Source organism: Schistocerca nitens, chromosome 7 (genome assembly GCF_023898315.1).
Source record: "Schistocerca nitens isolate TAMUIC-IGC-003100 chromosome 7, iqSchNite1.1, whole genome shotgun sequence".
Classification (NCBI taxonomy): Eukaryota; Metazoa; Arthropoda; class Insecta; order Orthoptera; family Acrididae; genus Schistocerca; species Schistocerca nitens.
The window spans coordinates 99,869,382-99,894,638 of NC_064620.1; the positions used below are offsets into that span (position 1 = coordinate 99,869,382).

The window sequence follows — 25,257 nt, forward strand, 5'->3', positions numbered from 1 at the left end:
GTTCTGTTTACTTGGAAGGTAGGCGATGAGATGCAGGTGGAAATAAGCTTGTGAGAGGAGGGGTCGTCTATCATGCATGGGTAGCTCATTTGCTAGAGAACTTGGTCACAAAAGGCAAAGGTCCTGAGTTCGAGTGTGCTTCCGGTACACAGGTTTAATATGGCAAGTAGGACAAAGTTTTGATCAACATTTCTAAAACAATATTCACCACACGGCAGTTGTAACACTACCTCTGAACATCACTAAGGTGAAAACCTTCGTGGATCCCAAGCGGGAAAATAGTGCAACTGTGATATTTGTCACATAAAGAACGTTTTTCTTTTTATCTCCTCTGAACACCTGGGCCTAGTACCAATGTACGGTAGACCTACAGCAGAGAAACGAAGCTTTAATACTCATTGATCATTTAGTACTATTTTCTCATCCTTTTCTGTGACTTATGTCTTCCAGCACAACATCCGAAGGAGATATTGATGTTATATAGTCGAATGCTACTCTGCTCTTATTTATTGCGAAAATATCTAGAAAATACGTAATTAATCTCAACGCTGCCAAGTTCCTCATCATCTGCGACGTGGTGATTTAATACGGCCGCACACGCACATCTGTAATCGTTTGGCGGCGCGACGCTGTTAAATTCGCTGAGTCATCTTCATATGCAGCGACTCAACGGAATTAATGGCACATTTCCATAGGGATAATCGGACGGACGTCGGTAGCGGCATCTGCAAAACAGACTCAGAGTCTTACTAACAGCGCCGGAGCGCTACTGCATTCGCGCTAACGAGGGACGACTTGTACCACGTAATGGTTCCTACCGGCCGAGCTGCGTGCTAACGAGCACTGCCACGAGACTCAGTTAAAGAACTGCAGCCCGCCTGGCGCTCGCAGTTCACACAATTTCAGACGACGGCCAACTCTTAATATTAATGTGGCCGTTAGCTGAGGTCTTCAGCGTCAGTGTCCACTAATAAAATCTCGTTGGGAGAGCTGCGATCGAGAGCAATGGATGTTCTGCCTTTAGACTAGTCAATACTAACTCGCCATTCCGCTCTGCAGAAGAAGCAATAATGTTTCGTCACTTCTGATTACCATACGTGACTCATCGGAGGCTGTACTATCTCGATATCTGATCCGATAGTGATATATAACTTCACTGTAGCCTTTAGGTTAATCTGAACAAATTTTCTGTATGAATGGGAAGGTATGAAATTGGTTGCCCACGAACGGTTCGACGACAACGATCCCACTCACTGTGTACTATCTCGATATCTGATCCGATAGTGATATATAACTTCACTGTAGCCTTTAGGTTAATCTGAACAAATTTTCTGTATGAATGGGAAGGTATGAAATTGGTTGTCCACGAACGGTTCGACGACAACGATCCCACTGACGCCCCTGTCTTAGAACGCTCTCTCGGTGCTATTCTTCATGGTCGTACTGTTAATGTTTGTCTGAAAAAATGAGTCGAGTGTCCACTTTTTGATATATGTGGTACCTGTCAAAATGATGTTAGTGAGTTTTGGCTCTGAACACTATGGGACTCAACTTCTGAGGTCATCAGTCCCCTAGAACTTAGAACTACTTAAACCTAACTAACCTAAGGACATCACACACATTCATGCCCGAAGCAGGATTCGAACCTGCGACCGTAGCGGTCGCGCGGTTCCAGACTGTAGCGCCTAGAACCGCTCGGCCACTTCGGCCGGCTTAGTGAGTTTTAATTCACTATTTGGAAAACTGCCCAAATGTAGCTTCCAAGTATGATGACACGAAGAGTCATGTCTCTAGGTGACATGAACGGACTAGTTATAAACCCCATTCGATATCCAGCAACTACTAATAATAATGATCCGATAATTATGTAGAAACTACCTAGAAAGCTCTTCCATTGGTAACTGGATAACTTCCTGGTCAATATGGAAGTGATTATGGAAATGGTGGACATACAAAATTTTTGATATTGAGCACTATTATGAAACTAGAATCTACGTTTGCAATACCTAACGAGTTGGGAATAAAATTCGAGAAAACGATATTGGTACCAAAGGAGAGTAACGATATTTACTTTTGGACGTAGTTATGTATTTACGACAAATCAGTACCTATCATGACTGTGTTTTTAATCGGCTATACTCGATGTTTTTAGTTTTGAAAATCTCATATGCCACAGTGTACACGTGCAGGGAAAAGTGGAGACGGTTGCTGCATCCGGCTTAAGACGGCAATGTACAGGAGGTCAGCGGTCAGGAGTTGTAAGTGGGCATGCAGGGATGCCGTTATATGACAGAACAGGAAATTAAGTCAAATAAAGAGAATATATTTCGGTGTACAGAATATAAGGGGCTTGCCTAGGGTCGGAAGTTATCAGGTATAGGCCACTCTGGGAGGACGAATAACTAAATAAGTGGGCAACGGAAGGGGAGGTGATTCAGGTTAATTTATGTTGGTGGCCGGTCACGGGGCGCAGAACCGGAGGCTCTGCCTCCCAAGAAAGACGTCTGTTCTGCTCGAGGTTTGGATCACAAGAGGGAAAAGCAATTGCGTTCAGCACTGCAGAATCCTACAGCGTCCAAACATGTGACCTGCATACCACGCACGCTATTTGCTAAAACCGATGCCGCGAATTCACTATCGATTTCAGCAGAGGGCAAGGCGTCTCTTGTTTGCGGCTTTAACTGGACAGATCTGCCTCGGTTCTGAAAGCCAGGCAACATGTGTCACGAAGGCGCCACAGCGAAAGTTTCAATGGGAGAAAACTTGTAAAGAATTCTCTGGGGCCTTTGAAGTAACATTTTGTAAACCAATTCTCTAAAATATTCCTCGACTGGCTGCCTCCCTCTAGGATGGAAACCGATGTCGGTACGCAGTTAGAAGGCATTTTGTGTGAGAAAGAGGGATAGCCCTACTAGTACGGAGCAATAGGGTTTGCTACGTTCCTAGGCGCTCCAAATTTAGGTTTTTCGTCTTTTTCGTCATTTCACCAAGTCACTGGGGCGACATGGCCGGCCAGAGTGGCCGAACGGTTCTAGGCGCTTCAGTCTGGAACCACGCGACCGCTACTGTCGCAGGTTCGAATCCTGCCGCGGGCATGAATGTTTGTGATGTCCTTAGGTTAGTTAGGTTTAAGTAGTTCTAAGTTCTAGGGGACGGATGACCTCAGATGTTAAGTCCCATAGTGCTCAGAGCCATTTCTACTTTTTTTTTTGGGGCGACATGTTGTCAGGACTAGTCCTTAGAAGGAAATTATCTTCGACGTTATCTCAGTTCTTATTCACCCCGATATAATGGTCAGTTTCAAAAAGGCTCCGTCTTCGACAGTTTTTCTTCCCAGCTATACCACGATAAATAATTACCGTCCTGCTTTTTTTCTTTTTTTTCTTGCGAGATATTACCAGACCACATCTGCCTGTCGGTCTGAAACGTGTGTTCACGCGTTGCCACTGCCAGGGACACAGTAGTCGGTAGGGTCTCTGGACATGGTGTATGCCCACAGATTGGACGAGAACTGGAAATAAATCCGGCTGTTAACCTGTGTAAGGAACAACCCAGCATTTGTATATGGTGATTTATGGGAATCATGTAAAATCTACTTCAGGATAGCCAGGCAGGGATTTGAACCTCACTCCTTTGGATCACGACGTCAATGTTTTAACCATCGCAACACGTCACTCAGAGGCCAATGTAATAAGTGTCTTCGCGTAAGTCTGGCGCATCACCTGTATCATTTACAAAACGGATTCGTTTCCGGGGACTTTCTACTGAAAGGTGAAAGATTCCAGTCTGTAAATACGCTACACAGTAAGGGAACGTTACATTATGGCCAACTGCCAATCTGTAAGTATTACACAATGTCTGCTGTGAGTCTTCAGTCTGTTCTCCAACATCTAGTGACAGGTTCATTCTGTCGATAGATAGCGTTTCGAGGATAATGGGGTGGCAAGATATGTATGTGTTAAAGCAAAGACAGGTAGTGGCGAAAAAAAGGGGGGGGGGAGCTTTTACTCTGAAAAGGGTGCATTTTTCAAGTGGCCTCGAGAAGTGTGTACACATTAATGTCAACACGTAAAAATAGCGAATTGTCACTACAGTTGTGAAGGACAGAGAAGTGGTTTCTGCTAGACGATAGGCGCGTCATAGGCGTACAGCTGTAAGAGTGCTCATTCACAGCCTTGCTGACCGTTGAGTACACGCTCTTGTTATTTTTCACCGCCAAGATCAGAACATATAAACCATCTTCAGAGCAAATCATTACTTCAACCACGACTGTAGCGCACCTGTTTGTGGAGTATGTCGTATGGAATGCTAAATCGAACTCATAGCGTACTAAATACTCAATGAATAGGCACACAACTGTGGTAGCGAAGGGGTGATCTGATTTTTTCAATAAGATTAAACACGGTGCATCGTCGACTTGTATTTTCTCGCGACGGACGGAGATCGAGACGGTCATATTTTGCAGTCCGGCGGACCTTCGCCTTTTTTTCCCGCCCAACCTGCCAGCACCCAAGCCGCGCTCCCTACCCAGTTCCAGGGTGTCTTCAGGTGTAATTACAGTAATGTCCTCGACACCAAGACCAGGTCACGTCGCACAAAGCTCGCCCTCTGTCTCGCCACAGCTGTGCGTGTACGCCGCGTTATTCTAGTGGAGGGCACGGACACTACGAGATAAGCATTAACAACATATGTTAACATGTTAGTTCTGTGCGAGTGTCAAATGCTGTAGTAAGAACCTGGCTGCTCTTTACTCCGACGATTGTCTGGTTGAAGGCATACGTGACACTCATCGGTGAAGAGAACGTGATGCCAATCCTGAGCGGTCCATTCGGCATGTTGCTGGGCCCATCTGTACCGCGCGGCATGGTGTCGTGGCTGCAAAGATGGACCTCGCCATGGACGTCGGGAATGAAGTTGCGCGTCATGCAGCCTATTGCGCACAGTTTGAGTCGTAGTACGACGTCTTGTGGCTACACGAAAAGCTTTATTCAACATGGTGGCGTTGCTATCAGGGCTCCTCAGAGCCATAATCCGTAGGTAGCGGTCATCCACTGCAGTAGTAGCCCTTGGGCGGCCTGAGCGAGGCACGACATAGACAGTTCCTGTCTCTCTGTATCTCCTCCATCTCCGAACAGCATCGCTTTGGTTCACTCCGACACCCCTGGACGCTTCCTTTGTTGAGAGCCCTTCCTGGTACAAAGTAACAATGCGGACGCGATAGAACCGTAGTGTTGAGCGTCTAGTCATGGTTGAACTACAGACAACACGAGCCGTATGCCTCCTTCCTGGTGGAATTACTGGAACTGATAGCTGTCAGACCCCCTCCGTCTAACACGCGCTGCTCATGCATGGTTGTTTTCATCTTGACCTGGTTTAGTGACATCTCTGAACAATCAAAGGGACTGTGTCTGTGATACAATATCCACAATCAACGACTGTCTTCAGGAGTTCTGGGTACCGGGGTGATGCAAATCTTTTTTTCGATGTGTGTATTAACTTCCTGTGGCTAAGGCTCTTCCACAATGATAAATAGCTTAGTGACAAGAGACACAGTAATTCTGTACACAGGAGTAGGAATATGTCTTTACTCATTCGGAACTTTATAGCCGTTCCAAGTCTCCAAAATGTTGTATGTACGTAACGGTTCCCCTATTGCTCTCGACTACTAAATATATTCAATGTTCAATTCTGCTTTCATCTTGCACCAAAATAAAGGGCAATTTGCAGAGACATAATATATATTTTACAATAGGTGGCACAACACATTTTTGGTTCCATTTGTATCGTTGACCTCGATGAAAGTTCACTATAGGCATTCCGTACTCGTCTTGAATTCATCTCTATTTCTGTATGCTGCGAGTTGAACTCGTCATTCCGGTCATTTTATGAATTAACTTCTTCTGTTCTGATAAACACATTAATTTATCTATGCTTAGTTATAATTTATTGCTATTTGCTACATCTCTGAACATTACGAGTGACTCGGGATAATTGAACTGATATAAATTCCTGACACGACTTTCGCGAAGATGTATCGAACACACAAATATAGCAAAATACAAGAATATAAGTTGACGGATATAAAATATCGATTTATGTTTTAAATTTTTATATACTTGTTGCAGTAGTTAGAGTTTATAAAAATTAATTTTACTGACTGAACTGATTATTTTAGAATGTTACGATTCCATATAGTGATAAAAATAAATACTAACATTTATTACGTCATTGATTTGGATACGACAGAAACGCATTCACAAGCATTAATACAAAATTATTACTTCCTAAAGGAGTTTGTAATGATATGACTGAACACCACGTGAAAAACATGACAAAATGAGTAGATCAACTCAATGTTGCAAACGCACAGACCGATAGCCAACGAAACCAACACTCGTGCACCAAAAATATTAAAAGCACAGTAATCTTTCTCCAGTGACCACACTTTTTCCACAACACACTCTAGGTGGATTAATAAAAAAAATTGAGGGCATTAATACGCATGGATAAAAATTGTAAACCTTTCTTCTTGTACAGTTTTTTTCCGTCTCCTCCCCCTTCATACGATTAAATGACTTCCGTAAGAAAATCATACTCTTTCTTTAAAAAAATTTACGTAAGTACTGCACGATGGTTCTCACTTTTGCTGCTAGTACTGCTGACGAGTCTCCGGCGACGTATTGAACCGTGTAAGGCTTGTAGCTTCTTAAAATGTAGTCCTGCATGCTTCTTCGGTTCTTCTTTGTTCTCGTTACACTAGAAATCTAGCGTGGTGAGCTGGTACATCCGGATGCTGTACTGAAAACTGATCTGCACAGTATCTGGTCAGAAGTATCCGGACACGGCTACGTAATACTAAACTGACCGCTAGATGTCGTGGGTGGCGGATTCACCAGTATAAAAGGGGTCAGGTGAGTATTCCGTTGTCAGTAGACGAGGAGAATGCGTCGGTCAGCAGAGCTGAGTGACTTGGAGCGTGGATTAGTCATTGGATGTCATCTGAGTAACATATCCGTCACGGATATTTCAGCTCTTCTAAAGTTACCGAAATCGAGTGCGTTCATATTTTTCGTAATGCCTGCTAGGCCGTCGTTGAAATTACATGGTGCCACATCGATCGCGGTGTCGACTTCGTTTTCCCCGCTGTGAATGGTTTTCGAAGGCACTTTTTACAAAACGCCTTGTAACTCGATAACAGGGTTTCTGGAGAACTTGAGGTGAACACTGCAATAAACTAGATATCTCAGAGAACATTTTAAGCCGAAAAAGTCGAGTTTTTGGAATTTTTCAAATAAATTTTTAATCAAATCATATTCAATTGAAAATGGTGCTGCAAATGCACTATAGTTGGTACCAGGTTGTGTTGCCTACATACTGTAGATAACATTCCTGATTATCATCTGACGTAGCTGTGATGTTCTTACCTTGTTTCGTTGAACAGTATAAATACAAATGTTAAAAATGATACAAAATTCAATTAAATTGTTTGTAGTGTGCGGAGTTTCGGGATTAGAGACGGGATCTTACAAGAGGAGGCAACGACGTTGGGATCACAGATTTAGTTCAAACTTTCTAGACTTGTAGCAGGCCATTGAAACAACATAATGTGCAAGTAGTAATGTGCACTATCCTGGCAATTCCGAGAAAACCACAAGAGAAGTTTTACGCGTCTATCATGCAAACCGAGCGAGGTGGCGCAGTGGCTAGCGCACTGGACTCGCAAGCTAGAGGACGACGGTTCAATCCCGTGTCCGGCAATCCTAATTTAGGTTTTCCGTGATTTCCCTAAATCGCTCCAGGCAAATGCCGGGATGGTTCCTTTGAAAGGGCATGGCCGACTTCCTTCCCCCTTTGCTAATCCGACTGGACCGATGACCTCGCTGTCTGGTCTACTTCCCCAAACAACCCAACCCAATCTATTATGCGAGCTAAGTACCTGTGCGTAGGGGCTGGACGGCAAACTTCATGGAGGGCAACTGGTTAGCATTCAAACTTCGTAAAACGATCGCGTTATGAGGCGACTGTTCGACTCCCGTTCAAATTTATTGATTCATTTTTGTTTCAGTACTGGTCACATTATTTAAATTATATGACATTTAAAGGGTAACATAATGAAAACAATGCACATTTAGTTGCATGAAGTTTCAATTTAAGTTTTCCACGTCTGTATGTCAAATACCGTCTTGCAACGTGTGATGCCGAGAGCACGTTCAATGACTAATTTATATCACTCTTGTGGTCTGGCAAAATTGTGACTTACTATATTACTGATTGTGAATAACGTCATTCGCATCATTATTTATTGTGGTTTGGCTTGGGCTTTCCAAGCTTGTCCCCCGTCCCTGAAAATTTAATTACAAATAGTAAATAGTCAAATAACATACGAAATTCACTACAACTTCATGAAAATGCACGTGTTTTTTTCATTATATTACCACTCAAATGTCATAAATTAAACAATCTGACCAGTGATGAAAAAAAAAATTAATAATAAGTTTTGGCAGGATTCGAACCTTTTTATGCAGGCATCTTTATTTGTACAAGCATAAATACACTCCTGGAAATGGAAAAAAGAACACATTGACACCGGTGTGTCAGACCCACCATACTTGCTCCGGACACTGCGAGAGGGCTGTACAAGCAATGATCACACGCACGGCACAGCGGACACACCAGGAACCGCGGTGTTGGCCGTCGAATGGCGCTAGCTGCGCAGCATTTGTGCACCGCCGCCGTCAGTGTCAGCCAGTTTGCCGTGGCATACGGAGCTCCATCGCAGTCTTTAACACTGGTAGCATGCCGCGACAGCGTGGACGTGAACCGTATGTGCAGTTGACGGACTTTGAGCGAGGGCGTATAGTGGGCATGCGGGAGGCCGGGTGGACGTACCGCCGAATTGCTCATCACGTGGGGCGTGAGGTCTCCACAGTACATCGATGTTGTCGCCAGTGGTCGGCGGAAGGTGCACGTGCCCGTCGACCTGGGACCGGACCGCAGCGACGCACGGATGCACGCCAAGACCGTAGGATCCTACGCAGTGCCGTAGGGGACCGCACCGCCACTTCCCAGCAAATTAGGGACACTGTTGCTCCTGGGGTATCGGCGAGGACCATTCGCAACCGTCTCCATGAAGCTGGGCTACGGTCCCGCACACCGTTAGGCCGTCTTCCGCTCACGCCCCAACATCGTGCAGCCCGCCTCCAGTGGTGTCGCGACAGGCGTGAATGGAGGGACGAATGGAGACGTGTCGTCTTCAGCGATGAGAGTCGCTTTTGCCTTGGTGCCAATGATGGTCGTATGCGTGTTTGGCGCCGTGCAGGTGAGCGCCACAATCAGGACTGTATACAACCGAGGCACACAGGGCCAACACCCGGCATCATGGTGTGGGGAGCGATCTCCTACACTGGCCGTACACCACTGGTGATCGTCGAGGGGACACTGAATAGTGCACGGTACATCCAAACCGTCATCGAACCCATCGTTCTACCATTCCTAGACCGGCAAGGGAACTTGCTGTTCCAACAGGACAATGCACGTCCGCATGTATCCCGTGCCACCCAACGTGCTCTAGAAGGTGTAAGTCAACTACCCTGGCCAGCAAGATCTCCGGATCTGTCCCCCATTGAGCATGTTTGGGACTGGATGAAGCGTCGTCTCACGCGGTCTGCACGTCCAGCACGAACGCTGGTCCAACTGAGGCGCCAGGTGGAAATGGCATGGCAAGCCGTTCCACAGGACTACATCCAGCATCTCTACGATCGTCTCCATGGGAGAATAGCAGCCTGCATTGCTGCGAAAGGTGGATATACACTGTACTAGTGCCGACATTGTGCATGCTCTGTTGCCTGTGTCTATGTGCCTGTGGTTCTGTCAGTGTGATCATGTGATGTATCTGACCCCAGGAATGTGTCAATAGTTCCCCCTTCCTGGGACAATGAATTCACGGTGTTCTTATTTCAGTTTCCAGGAGTGTACAACAGGATGGCCATCCATTCGGCGGAACCAACATAAGAGATTACACTGGAACAAGGCGTGTAAAAGCCTTTATTAACAAGATGTGGAGAGAAAATAACAATAGTACTAAAAGTAAGCTAAGAGGTTTGAGGCCGTAGATAAAGAGGGAGAAGGTGCGGGGGTGTGAAAGGACTTGCAGGCATTCCCTGCCGGCAGATGGAGCGTGGAGGCAGAGTGAGCAGGAGTGAGCAGGAGTCAACGCGCGAGGACTTCGCCTCGTCCACGATCTTCTCGCACAGGAACATCATTTACATAGCAGACGCGTAAAACTTCTCTAACGATTTTCTCGGAATTACCAGAGTAGTGCAGCTTGCTACTTGCGCATTACGTTGTTTTAAAGGCCTACTAAAGGTGCACAAAGTTTGAAGTAACTCTGTGATCCCAGCGTCGTGGCCACCCTTTGTTAGAACTGTCGCACTCGGCACATTCATAGGTTGTTTTATTTGTATGCCATAGTTCATATTATTATTATTATTGTATATAGAAGGGGTTTTGTGGCTCTTAAACGACTCCGTTTGTTATGGAAATGCTTCTCTAGGACTTCCCAACATCTGAACCGTCGCTCTCTTGTTCCAATAGTGCCTTCTCAAGACAGTGGCTGTTGTTCTCGAAAGGATTAAATCCATTCTTGTTGACTGCTTATACCTTGCCTGAGAAAGCTTTCAGGGCTCTACTATCATTTGGCTTAAATGTAATGGACGCTGCTGTCCAAAATAAAAGCAACAAACTGTTATTTCCTCGTCCTGTTCCTAATTCACGATATGATCATAAAAACTGTCAGCAGATGTCCTTACGATCATGTTCTGCAAGGAAGATGGCATTCCGATCAACGGACAACCATGCCAGCAATGACGTCAGGGCACCTATCAAGCGGATAGTGTTTGCACGGTGGTTCCACATCCACAATCGCTGTGTGCAGAATCAGAGACTGTGCAGTATGGCATGGAGCAGACACCTACAGAGTCTCTGCTGTGGAGGGCCATAGGAGAAATGGAAGCAGGAGAGTGGCAAACTGATGTGGCCCGATGGCTTAATATGAATCGTTCTGTTGTTTCTCTGATGAGGCAACAGTTTACAGAGACCGAAACTGTATCCCGGAGACTAGGATCGTTATTTGGCTGTAAGGGCACGACGGTACAGTCTCAGTATTGCACTGCAACTGGCATCTGACCTCACAGCATCCCCTGGACGCGTTGTATCGAGGCAAAGGCTGTACAGAATGCTTCAGCAGAGTGGCCTTTGTTGTTGGAGACCTGCTGTCTGTTTACCTGTGGCCTGTCTTCACACAAGAGAAAGTCTAGAGTGGAGCCGTCAACATGCCACCTGGGGGTCCAACGGTGGGACAATGTTCTTTTCGCAAATGGGTCCCGATTTGGTCTGGTCAGTGATTTTCGACGGATTCGCACCTCGGGGACACGTGTAGCACGATTTCTGGACCCAAACGTTGTGTACAGAGACCGATATCGAGGACGATGCCTAATTGTGTGGGCAGGGATTATGCTGACTACTCGAACATCTCTTCATCAAACTGCACAGGTGATTCGCCACGCTTTCATTGCTGTCAGGTATCGTAATGGCATCTTGGGACCTCACGTGCAGTTGTTACGAGGTGCTCTGGGCCAGACTTCGTACTGATGGACGATAATGCTTGACCGGATAAAGCACTGGTAGTTGATGTTTTCTTGGAAACGGAAGATATTGGACGCATGGCCTGGCGTGCTCGCTCTCCCGCTGTGAATCCCATAGAGCATGTCTGGGATGCACTATGGAGGTGGGCTGCATCACCTCAGCATCCGCCTACAAGACTTGTCAGCAGCTCTGCTGGACGAATGGGCGTTATTGCCTCAATCTGAGATTCATGACGTCATTCACAGCATGTCCCGTCGTTGTTGGGCCTGTACTGGTGCCAGAGGTGGCCGCACCCCATATTGAGCACATTAACCAGTTGTCAGAATCTACATTTTTGCAAGCTGATCACTTATCTAACCAATCGTAAGCAGTGTACATAGCTGGGTTATGAAATTAATGGTCAGATCAAACATTTCGAATCCAGCTATGAAACAGTAGAACAAGTGTACCTCAGGGCTCCGGATTGGGCCCTTTCCTTTTCGTGGTCTACATTAATGATTTAGAGGCACCTCTGTACTCCCAACTAGTACGTTATGCAAATGATACCTCACTTTTGTTCTTTTGTAAAAAAACTAATGACTTGACATTGGCTGCAACTGATGGCTTAAGTCAAATAACTACTTACTTCCATGGTCGAGGCCTAAAAGTCAATATTAGCAAATCCCGGCTATTACCATTTAATCTTGGTATTTCATAACAAATCTGTATTGATAATATAAGTGGCATCAAAAAAAGTAGACACTGACAAATGTAAATTTTTGTGGATATAGCTAGACGAAAATCTTAGATGGGTAGAACATACCAATGTTGTATGCAATAAAATCTGCAGTTCACTGCACATAATTAGCAAACTATCAAAATAAGTCTCTGAACAAACATTAAAACCTGCTTATTATGGGACTATATTTGCATATATTAATTATGGAATAGAGGTATGGGGATGTGCTACTGATACACATGAACAGAATCCTAACACTGCAGAAAAGAGCAATCAGGACTATGCATCGACTAGGATACAGAGATTCATGTAGAGAAACCTTTGTATAACATAAATATCTAACAGTATACTCCTTGTATCTGTACAAAGTAATAACATTCTTTGTGGACCATAAAAATAATGAAGCTAAGTGCTCTGATGTGCATACACATAACACTAGACAAAAAGATTGCTTCTTCAGAAACAGGACTAGACTTAAGACAACAGATCATAGTCCTTGGATAAATGGCCAGATATGGTTTAACAAACTGCCAAGTGCGATAAGATGCCAAAAGGGAATTAAAATCATTCTTAACACTCAAATGTTTGTACTCACTGAATGAATACTGATATTAAAATGTAGCTATTCTTAAATGTAGGCCTAACTCTTGTATCTATACGATGTACTATTCTGAGGTGATTGTAATATATATTATTTTTGTAACAACATGCTGTAAATTCAGATACGTATACTATGCAACAACTGTATGTTGCATTATGAAGTACTTTACCATATATTGCCAAGTGTGTCACCCTTAAGTGGCTTCTTGTAAATGTTCTAACAACCCTACCACAACAAAGGTCAAAATTTAATAATGATTGTGGTGTTGCTCACGCTGCTAAATACTGCATTTTCCGACAACAACAAAGTTGTTATGTGACAGGTGTCATTAGAGCACAGTTAATAAAGTCATTTCATGTAATAATGAATAATCTAGGCACTCATCTTTTCGTGTTTCCCACACTGGTCTCGTTGTAAAATCATAGCTCAATCGACGAAAATCTAGGTGGTGATGATTCCAAGCTCGGATGCAAAGAGGCCTAGGTTTTATTATGCGATATTCAAAAGTTTTATAGATGTGTTTCACAAACTATTCTTGAAGATTAAACCTTTGCAGGACAATGGTGATGTAAAAAGCTAATCAGCACTCCGAATTTAAGTTACACTTCTTTTTTATTACTTTTGCTGCAATATCACGTAACACACAAAACATCACTCCACAATACAAAACATACTTGAAAACATCTTCTTCACTGTTAAAGTTCACATTTTATAAGCTGACTACGTTATGCGTCTTTCCAACATGACGTCCAAGACTTGACTTTCTCAAGGTCCGACTCTCTAACTACTAACTAATAATCGCTTACGCGCCCAAAAATCGAGTTACAAGTACTTCAAAGATCATAGTGACAAAAGAAAGAGTGTACATAAGAATAATATCATTGCAATATAAACATACCGATGGATCAAAGTACTTCTACATTAATGAAATCAAATCAGAATGTTGTCTCAGAAATATGTCAACTACTTTACAGAAACACAGTAGAATATTACTAGTATCGAGAGGTTGAGTTGAGGTGCCGTAATGGTTACGTAATTCAAGTACCATTACAATGTGAATTGCAAATTCCTACTGTTTGTACAAAAATTTTTTGCAAAACTCACCAGTTGGTGATCATATACAAAAAAGACCATAAATAAATAAATAAAAGTTGCAGTTGTTTATGTTCTGTATTCTTTACGTTGTTTCTACTTCGCTATCACTTGCTTATGCTGTTTTGTGGCAAAATAAATGCGACTTCGGAAAATTTCCGGACACCAGAGTAGTCGGCTGAGCGGCGCCCCACCTCGTTGTAGGCACCGTCGCGGCGCCGCGCGTCCCCGGCGAGGGCGGCAGCTTGCGGCTGCCCGTGCGGCGTCGACTGTCGCGTCGCGAGGGCGCGGCCGAGGCGCGGCGCGCGCTCCAGCAGGCGGACGCCGTGCACTGCTCGGCCAGCGTAGACCTCGGCGACGGCTTCCGTTCGCTGCGGCTGCCCGGCCGCGGCCGCAGGGCCAGGGCAGACGGCGGCGGACCCGCGCAGCCGCTCTCCGCCAGCCTCACTGACCTCTCCGCAGAGCCCGAGAGGCCCAAGCGGCGCAAGGAGGCAGCAGGTGAGCGGCACTAACTGGCCAGCGCTCTGTCAACTACTGTCACAGTGGTTCCGTAGTACTAGTTGAATTTCACGACCCTCTAGGTCAGGGGTCTCCAAACTACGGCCCGCGGGCCGAAACCGGCCCGCGAGAGCCGGCAAACCGGCCCGCGTTATCTGGCCGGACATCTCCGGTATCCGGCCCGCCAAATATTTGAGATGGTACCTATACTGCCAACAGTTGAGTTTGGAGGCCTATCGCGACCAATACACCGCGACATTGGCTCTGCTACTCGCTACAAGACTACGTAACTAAACTTATTGTTGCGCCGCTTGAAATAACAATGCGTTGACATACTCTACCTCTATTACGTCTTGCAGTAATAGTGTTGCTAACAATGATTTTGAGATTTCGTTAACTTTGCAGGACGCTTTCGTGAAGAATGTGCAGTGACATACCTTTTTGTCGGTGTAATTCGCCAGAATAAAATACGCCATAATTTCGGTCAGGTACGCCCACTAATAAAAATTATGTAATTAGATAAAAATCGTAGTTCGTTTCATTGCTAGCTATTCCCACAACCTTAGATTTTTGCGATTTCATCTTTCCTTTAGCCTTACATTACGGTGATCATGGAGTGCTAGTGTGCTTTATCCCATTAGGCAGATCTTGGCCCTTATGACTTCGTGGAGGAGAATGTGGCCCGCGGACTAAAAAGTTTGGAGACCCCTGCTCTAGGTCTACTGACATGGAATACAGGACTCTGTACGCCCATCTTTTCAGAGATGGTTGTGGGACTCGCTGTTCAGTACACAATGCCAGATCAAACATCTTTCAGCCGTCTAATTTCCAGACTGTTATTTTATTTGGCTACCAGTTTTGGCGATTTACTAAGCCATCTTCAGGTCCTCTGAGCGATATGTACGAATTTTCCAACCTCGGTTCCGGTCAAAATAGGGGCCTGTCTGGCATCTGTACATTTCTGCTTGATGTAGCGATCATTTCAACCTCATTGGCAGATGGCCAAAAAAACTAACAGTTTGGGAACTAGACGGCTGAAAGGTGTTTGATTTGACATTCTGTAAAATACAGGAAGTTTCAATACGATTAATTCGATTTCACATGGCCCACGCCCTCCTTACATATTGAAAACATCAATTTTAAAAAAAATGGTTCAAATGGCTCTGAGCACTATGGGACTTAACTGCTGAGGTCATCAGCCCCCTATAACTTAGAACCACTTAAACTTAACTAACTTAAGGACATCACACACCTCCATGCCCGAGGCAGGATTCGAACCTGCGACCGTAGCTGTCGCGCGGCTCCAGACTGTAGCGCCTAGAACCGCTCGGCTACTCCCATCAATTCTATTTTATGAGGCACGAGGTCTATCGACATGACAGACAGACTGTGTTCCAGAAAGATTCAGATGATTTCAGGAGAGTCAACAGCTGATGACATGAAACACAGGATGTCCCAGAAAAGATTCAACCCATTGGTTCGAGGCTCAACATCTGCTGGCATGAAACACTGGCTGCTCGAAAAGAAGATTCAGCATATCGCTCGAGGTTCAACGCCTTATGACGTGAAGCATAGGATGTTCCAAAATAGTTCATACGATTCCTCGAAACTCAACGTTAGCTGACGTGAAAGACAGGGTGTTCCGAACAGATGCATCCGATTTCTTGACACACAACTACTATTGAAGTGAACCGCAGGGTGTTTCAAAACAGATTCATCCGATTTCTTGACGATCAGCATCTACCGACAAGAAACACAAGGTGTTGCAAACCGATTCATCCGATTTTTCGACATGAAACACAGGGTTTTCCTAAAAGATTCATCCGATTTCTCGAGAATCATCTTCTGCTGATATGAAACACAGGGTGTTCTAAAACGGTCCATCCGATTTCTTGAGGCTCAACGTCTACTGACATGAACACAGGGTGTTCAAAGACGATTCATCCAATTACTCAACGGTTATGGTCTGCCGACACGAAAAACAGGGCGTTCCTAAGAATTTGATCCCATTTTTCGACAGTCAACGTCTTCCGATATGAAATACACAGTGTTTAAAAAAAACTGTTCTGATTTCAAGATGTAAACTTCAAATAAATTTAATTTACGCATAGGACTACCGCTGAAAAGGATTATTTTTCCGCCGGCCGAAGAGGCCGTGCGGTTAAAGGCGCTGCAGTCTGGAACCGCAAGACCGCTACGGCCGCAGGTTCGAATCCTGCCTCGGGCATGGATGTTTGTGATGTCCTTAGGTTAGTTAGGTTTAACTAGTTCTAAGTTCTAGGGGACTAATGACCTCAGCAGTTGAGTCCCATAGTGCTCAGAGCCATTTTTTTGATTATTTTTCCTTTTTTCGTTATTTTCCAAAAATACGCTTCCAGAATGAGATTTTCACTCAGCAGCGGAGTGTGCGCTGATATGAAACTTACTGGCAGATTAAAACAGTATGCCGTACCGAGACTCGAACTCGGGACCTTTGCCTTTCGCGGGCAAGATAAGATTGACAAACGAAATAGAGAACATCCAAAGAAGAGCAGCATAGTTTTGTTCAACTTGCGCGAAAGCGTCACGGACAGAGTGGCAAACGCTGCAAGAGAGGCACTCTGCATCACGGTGCGGTCTGCTGTTGAAGTCCCCCGAGTGGACGTTCCTAGAAGAGTCAACCAATAAACCGCTCTCTCATACGTACGGTCCGCGCGCTGCGACGTCACCCCTCTGGCTCGGAAACGCTCCAAACAGCAAGCAGTCGATTCAAGTGGAGAAAAGGCCACAGCCCAGAAGTTCGTGTGAGGTGTAAAGTGGGTTAATGATGTCACGTCGGCATCAGATTTCACCACAATTTTGATCAACGCAACCGTGGACGTTCCGTACGATGCAAAAGTCGTCAAACCTCCTGTTACCCACATTTCACCCCTTCTCTTGACACCTCTGCGTCTGACATCAGAACCACGCCTCCGAGCGTTGAAATCACAGCGTTTTCTTATAGGTGGCCGAGAAAAACATTTCAGGCACACCGCCGCTCATAATCGGCACTAAAAGGTCTCAGGGGTGGCAAAAAAGGCAGCAATGAAACCACCCCCTTCCTTTGGGGCATTCATTCCCACACATTTCGCAGTGGAGAACGACAGTTCGCAGTACGCTGAGCAATAGGAAGACTTCCTTGACAACCTTGAACACTGCTCGCACCTCCTGGACCATTCAGCCCTTCCCTAAGGACATTGTTGGGGGGGGGGGGGGGGGGCACAGTGACACATGACTGAGTAAAACACGGGAAGGTGTTCCTCTGTGACATCCTGTAACCTCCCCCTTACTAATCGGCCTATCCTGCTTGCGATATAAAATATGACCGTTGATCGCGTGTATGCCTAATGGCTAATTTGATAAGGCTATCTTTCCCGAAGAAATAATACCGATAAGTAGGAGGAAAGTGTACAACAGACCCTTCTGATGGAAAAGTCTACTAAAAATAAAAATAAATTAAACCGAACAGGGTTATAATTTGGAAAGCTATTTTGTGCATACACTCACGAACAACACTGGACAGGAAAGTTACACTAATGAACGAAAAGAAAATAATTACCAGTCGCCAGCCCACTACGGCAATTTACATCCAAAATTCCGTACAAGATGATGGGAAAGAAAAACATGTATTATTAAACACTGACATGGCAACTGAAGGTTTTCACCATTTTTGACAGTAATTTTAAGTGAGTATGGAATGATAAAGAAAACTGAGGAGTCACTCTTAAGTTATGTTTGTCATCAAATTTCGAAATAAAAAATTCGAGTAATGATTTGGAAATATGCCATTAAACTGTATGTTAGTATTGAACTTCTTCGTTACGTGAACAATGACTTTCTGTGACCTCAACGTAACGCCATCAAAGAAATTTAGAAGAAAACAAGCACTTGTAGTTATTTATTTTTCAAATTGGATTTCAAATTATTGTCTGAACAACTGAGCCTTTTTTACTGACTTGACCAGAAATAAATAAGAGAATACGTACCAAACCAAACAGCCATGTGCTCCAAGCTATATGTAAAATCAATAAAACTTCCGCACTCTTAATTTGTGCATTTCTTTACATTTGGATTTTTTTCCAGTGATTGATTCTCAAACTTGAAAAATGAAATTATTCATTAATAAATAGGCTGTAAGTATTCAATTTGTTTCTTAATACAGTCGGTTAGCATATAAGGAAAAAAAGGAACAAGGACCCTGCTTGGTAACAATATCTGAGGACAATGAGGACACAATTGCCCTAAGTTTAACTGAGTCTTATTTAAATAAATTTTATCAATTAAATCACATTCAGTTGTACTGCTGGGTTAGCCGTTAATACTTTCTAACTTCAGTGCTGTGCATACGACGAAACTCTGAGCCGACGACGAATCTGTGTTGCTGGAACTGCTGCTGTTGTTGAAGACAGTAGCATCTTGTGGAGCACGGCTAATTACAGGAACGGGCAACCGTAATTAATACAGCCTCTTCCGCCCGTCCACTGTCCTTACTCTTGCTACTAGACATCTGGCCGGCGCGCGTACATGATGCCGCCGAAATGGCACTCTCTACTGCGAGAGCGTTAACACCACACTTCCGCACAACTCCCTGCCCAGAGATTTTACAACGCAGAGGCACTGCTATTATCGTTGCGAGTCGATGCAAATAACAATTCTTTTGGCTTTTTCCCAGAGCTTTTAAGTTTCACAGTAAGACACAGATAAATACAATGAAATGTCAACAGACTTCTACCTAAACTTACACATACAGTGAAGCAGTGTCCTTACTTATTAAAAGAAAGCATTTAAATTACAAATATTTACATACAATTCGGCAAAAAAAATTATATATCGGTAGCAGGCGCCATGCATCCTGCATTTTCGGTGTTACAATCCACGCCCCAAGCTCGGCAAAACCCACGGTGCAACCCACGCAAACTTGTTCTGAACTTTTAAAATCTTCTACATCTACATCTACATTTATACTTCGCAAGCCACCCAACGGCGTGTGGCAGAGGGCACCTTACGTGCCACTGTCATTACCTCCCTTTCCTGTTCCAGTCGCTTAAGGTTCGCGGGAAGAACGACTGCCGGAAAGCCGCCGTGCGCGCTCGAATCTCTCTAATTTTACATTCGTGATCTCCTCGGGAGATATAAGTAGGGGGAAGCAATATATTCGATACCTCATCCAGAAACGCACCCTCTCGAAACCTGGACAGCAAGCTACACCGCGATGCAGAGAGCCTCTCTTGCAGAGTCTGCCACTTGAGTTTGCTAAACATCTCCGTAACGCTATCAGGCTTAACCGAATAACCCGGTGACGAAACGCGCCTCTTTTCTTTGGATCGTCTCTAACTCCTCTGTCAACACGACCTGGTACTGATCCCACACTGATAAGCAGTACTCAAGTATAAGTCGAACGAATGATTTATAAGCCACCTCCTTTGTTGATGGACTACATCTTCTAAGGACTCTCCCAATGAATCTCAACCTGACACCCGCCTTACGAACAATTAATTTTATATGATCATTCCACTTCAAATCGTTCCGTACGCATACTCCCAGATATTTTACAGAAGTAACTGCTACCAGTGTTTGTTCCGCGATCATATAATCATACAATAAAGGATCCTTCTTTCTATGTATTCGCAATACATTACATTTGTCTATGTTAAGGGCCAGTTGCCACTCCCTGCACCAAGTGCCTATCCGCTGCAGATCTTCCTGCATTTCGCTACAATTTTCTAATGCTGCAACTTCTCTGTATACTACAGCATCATCCGCGAAAAACCGCATGGAACTTCCGACACTATCTACTAGGTCATTTATATATATTGTGAAAAGCAGTGGTCCCATAACACTCCCCTGGCACGCCAGAGGTTACTTTAACGTCTGCAGACGTCTCTCTTACTTTGCTTATCAGGCGACAGTGCGGTACTGTATCGAACGCCTTCCGGAAGTCAAGGAAAATGGCATCTACCTGGGAGCCTGTCTTTAATACTTTCTGGGTCTCATGAACAAATAAAGCGAGTTGGGTCTTACAAGATTGCTGTTTCCGGAATCCATGTTGATTCCTGCAGAATAGATTCTGGGTTTCCAGAAATGACATGATATGCGAGCAAAAAACATGTTCTAAAATTCTACAACAGATCGATGTCAGAGATATAGGCCTATAGTTTTGCACGTCTGCTGGACGACCCTTCTTGAAAACTGGAACTACCTGTGCTCGTTTCCAATCTTTTGGAACCTTCCGTTCCTCTAGAGACTTGCGGTACACGGCTGTTAGAAGGGGGGCAAGTTCTTTCGCGTGCTCTGTGTAGTATCGAATTGGTATCCCGTCAGATCCAGTGGATTTTCCTCTGTTGAGTGATTTCAGTTGCTTTTCTATTCCTTGGACACTTATTTCGATGTCAGCCATTTTTTCGTTTATGCGAGGATTTAGAGAAGGAACTGCAGTGCGGTCTTCCTCTGTGAAACAGCTTTGGAAAAAGGTGTTTAGTATTTCAGCTTTACGCGTGTCATCCTCTGTTTCAATGCCATTATCATCCCAGAGTGTCTGGATATGCTGTTTCGATCCACTTACTGCTTTATTAAGAGAGACAGCGATTCACTGACCCCTAGGTACCGGAGGGACAGGCAACCAATTCGATACACCTTAGGTAAGTGGCACTACGTCGCCGAACGAGTACCTGCTGACTGCTTTCGAAATCCGGTACACAAAGTACGCTCCGCCACTCACCGTAAGATGGCTTGCGGAGTATAGATGAAAATGTAGAGGTGCAAAGCATGTCCTAGTCCGCCGATTACCGCCCAAACAAGAGAGAACGCGGGCCGGCGCTCTCCAGCAACGGCGAGCAAGTAAATACATGGCTCCTCCCACGCGCACCCTCTTGGCTGCACACGGAGTGTGCACAGGGGACAGTTTCATTGACAGCAGTTTGGGAGTACAAAAAATAGCCTCTGCTCCGGTAAACATCCTGCACCGCATCCAGACCACAATGAATCGAGTTCTTAAAGAAAACTGAGAGATAATTAAGCCTGACTGCTCTGAAGGCCAGACCAGTCCGCCTGAAGGCCAGGCGGGGTTTCGCACGACTTCAGAGGTCTACGACTACTCAGCGGGTTCGGAGGCCTCGAACAGTACGTACAAACAGTGGCGACTGCTCGGACGCTCACACTTCCTCAAACGGCGGCCGCTAAGAGTCTGAGCACACCAGGCCTCGTACCTCATTAGGAAGCACACGAGGGTCACGGGAAAGACAGACCGCGGCGCCTGCGTCACAGCACGTGACACTGCAAGTCGTACGAGCTGCAACGATCGTGTCCAGCACGAGGCGAGTTACTACGAGGGTTGGAACTTTAATAGTGGCAACTATTTATTTACAGCTCGTACAAAATAGATACGTGTTTCAAAGTTTTACTGACCTTCAAAGAAGTCACCAGCATCGTGTATAACCCGTTGCCAGCGATGTGGAAGTCGTAGGATACTCTTAGCGGTGCCAGTTGTGTTGACAGTTCAAGCGGGGCAGTCTATTGCCCAACGAATTTGTAGCAGTTCTGAAGCGAATGGCGTGAAGTGTTTCCTCCAGTTCAGAAATCGAGTTGAACTCGAGTGCAGTAGGTGGTATAGCATTTAGCAGCCCCATCAGTCAAACAAATCAGTAACAGCTTGCACTTTACGTGCTTGAGCATTGTCCTACAAAATAATGGTCAGATCCTGCAGAAAGTGTCATCACTTCTTTCTCTAAGCTTGTCGTAGGTTGTGTTCCAAAAATGAATGTTTAGTAGCTGCGCGTTTAAATAGACACACACGCTCTCGGTAACATATGGCAAAGTTAAGGACTTCATTGGATGCATTTCCTCTGCCTTACTGATTTCCCCCCTGGACCCGGACGTAGACGAGCGTTCCCGATGTACGTTATACCAGGCGGCTAGTATGACGTCACAAGTTCGTTGCGGGGCCCCTATTTTCCGTAGACCCCGGAAAGACACAGTCATTCGCTGGCTCTCCCACGTTTCCAACCCCACACTGCTTCCACTGTCCATCTCCGTGTCAGCTACCATTCCGGCGACATTCATTTGTGTGTTCAGCTACACAACCGATGTGAAGTAAATGATTCAGCTACAAACAAGACAGCAACACTGATCCACAAAAATATTCCTCTGCAATACTCATCTCCTTCTGTAGCAAGTTTCTAATATATATTCTGGTTCATATGGCTCTGAGCACTATGGGACTTAACATCTTAGGTCATCAGTCCCCTAGAACTTAGAACTACCTAAACCTAACTAACCTAAGTACATCACACACATCCATGCCCGAGGCAGGATTCGAACCTGCGACCGTAGCAGTCCCGCGGTTCCGGACTTCAGCGCCAGAACCGCACGGCCACCGCGGCCGGCTATATATTCGGGACTAGAGCACAGTGACCTTCTTGAAAGTAAATAATATTCTCCATGGAGACCTTCAAAGGTTCCGACCATGCCGGCCATACGAAATCCAGTTCGGTCTATTCAGATTTTCAAAAACTTTTCGATTCTGACAGTATTGGTTTCCAGAATAGTGAGGGATTGATGAATGGTGAAGGCTCTGGCAATTGACCCTGAGCGTAAATAAATGTAACATACTATGCGTAGATAGAAAAAGAAATCCACTACTGCACAACTACGCTGTTGACGACGAATTGCTGAAAACAGTTTATACCGTAGAATATCTAGAAGTAACTATCCAGAGCGACTTTAAATGTAATGGCAACATAAAGCAAATAGCAGGAAAAGCAGATTAGAATCTTAAGGGAACGTAGTCCATCCACAAGGTAATGGCATACAAAGCGCTTGTGTGACCGATTCTTGAGTATTTTTCATCTATCTGGGATCCTTACCAGGTAGGTCTGGTAGAAGAGAGAGAGAGAAGATCCAGCAAAGAGCGGCGCGTTTTGTCACGGTATCGTTTAGTCGGCGCGAGAGCGTTACTGAGACGGTCAGTAAATTCTATTGGCAGACGTTACAAGAGAGGCGTTGTGCATCACGGAGAGGTGTACTATTGAAATATGGAGAGAGCTCTTTCTGGGAAGAGTAGGACAACATATTACTTCCTCCCACATATATCTCGCAAAATAACTACTACGAGAAAATTCCAGAAGTTAACGACAAAACGCGCCATTCGTGAGTGGAACAGGGAATGGGGGATCAATTAGTTGTACCAGAAGCACTCTCCGTCACACACCGTCACGTGGCTTGCGGAGTGTGATGTAGACGTAGATTCAGACGTTTCAAGATTATAATAAAAACCAAAACATTCTGGTGTGTTCCACGGCAGCATGATCGGACCATTACTGTTCATGTTCATGTTACACATTAATGACTTAGCGTAGCGGAAAGTATTAATTGAAGTCTCAGCTGGTAGTCTACACTTACGTATGAGGAACTGTAATTTGATGAAACTCTCCCAATATCGTATCATATCTGGGAAAACAAGAAGTACTGTGCAAAAAGTGGCAACTATCTCTTAATACAGAAGTTTGCAAAATTGTACATTTTAGTAAATGTAAAAATGCATGACTTCGTCTCAACAACATTAATAACTCACGACGTTCAGTTCGTCACGTCAGACAACTATCTAGGAGGAAGAAATCGTAGGCACGCCAGCTGGAAGAACCACCAAAACCAATTCGGAGGTAAACAAAATTGTAAACACCGACTATTTAGAATCATAATCTACTCATATTATAAAAGTCCCCCGCCGCATTTTCCTGTCTGTATGTCAAGGCTACGTTCACGGACTACAGTAGGGTTTTTGACATAGTTTTCACTGATAGATTCACAAGGAACATTTGCTTATACAGGTTGTTTACGTAAGAGCGTGCAAAAATGTAACATGACACAGAGAATGCTCCACTGAGCAATTTGAGGTAGGGAACCTGGGGCCGGAGAAGCCAGCTTAAGGCGATATGGAAGTAAACTTCTCCACCGCTTTGTCTAGCACTACTGTTTTCCAGTTTATTTACAACTAACATGTGTACCGTAGAAGTTTACACTAATGTGCTGTTTATGTACATGTACATTCTTTATTTCCTAGAAGGAAACAAGGAAGACGAACCTGATTACCAGGAAGTCATGATGTAGGTTTTGTTTACTTGTCCATAAGGTGGCTCTGTTGTATTTACATTGTCCCATAACAGAACGTGCTATGTATCAACGACAGACCCATTCATTACTCAGTGCTATTCACAGACGCATAGTACAGCACGATGTAGCAGTACCGGTACAGCATTTCCTGGTCGCTGGGCCGGCCGAAGTGGCCGTGCGGTTAAAGGCGCTGCAGTCTGGAACCGCAAGACCGCTACGGTCGCAGGTTCGAATCCTGCCTCGGGCATGGATGTTTGTGATGTCCTTAGGTTAGTTAGGTTTAACTAGTTCTAAGTTCTAGGGGACTAATGCCCTCAGCAGTTGAGTCCCATAGTGCTCAGAGCCATTTGAACCTGGTCGCTGAATTGGAAGGGGAGGTCTTAATCCATGGCCTGCGAGGTCGCCTGACCCGAATTCCCTTGATCATTTCCTATGGCGATATCCAAAGTCACTTGTGTATGTGACCCCAGTAGATACGGAGACGGAATTAGTTGCCAGAATTGTAGGTGCCTGTGACGTGATTCAAAACTCAGGGTGCGTCAGAACCTTGTTCGGCGATGTCATGCTTGCGTTGAGGTTG

At 44.8% G+C, this 25,257-nt stretch overlaps 1 protein-coding gene across 1 annotated transcript in view; it reads left to right on the forward strand.

Annotated features, from left to right (window-relative positions):
- Window positions 1-25,257, forward strand: part of LOC126195489 (splicing factor, arginine/serine-rich 19) — a 410,081-nt gene that overhangs the window by 43,630 nt on the left and 341,194 nt on the right. Inside the window, exon 3 of the mRNA XM_049934118.1 lies at window positions 14,259-14,447. Coding sequence (XP_049790075.1) covers window positions 14,259-14,447 — 189 coding nt within the window. The remainder of the gene's footprint in view (window positions 1-14,258; window positions 14,448-25,257) is intronic.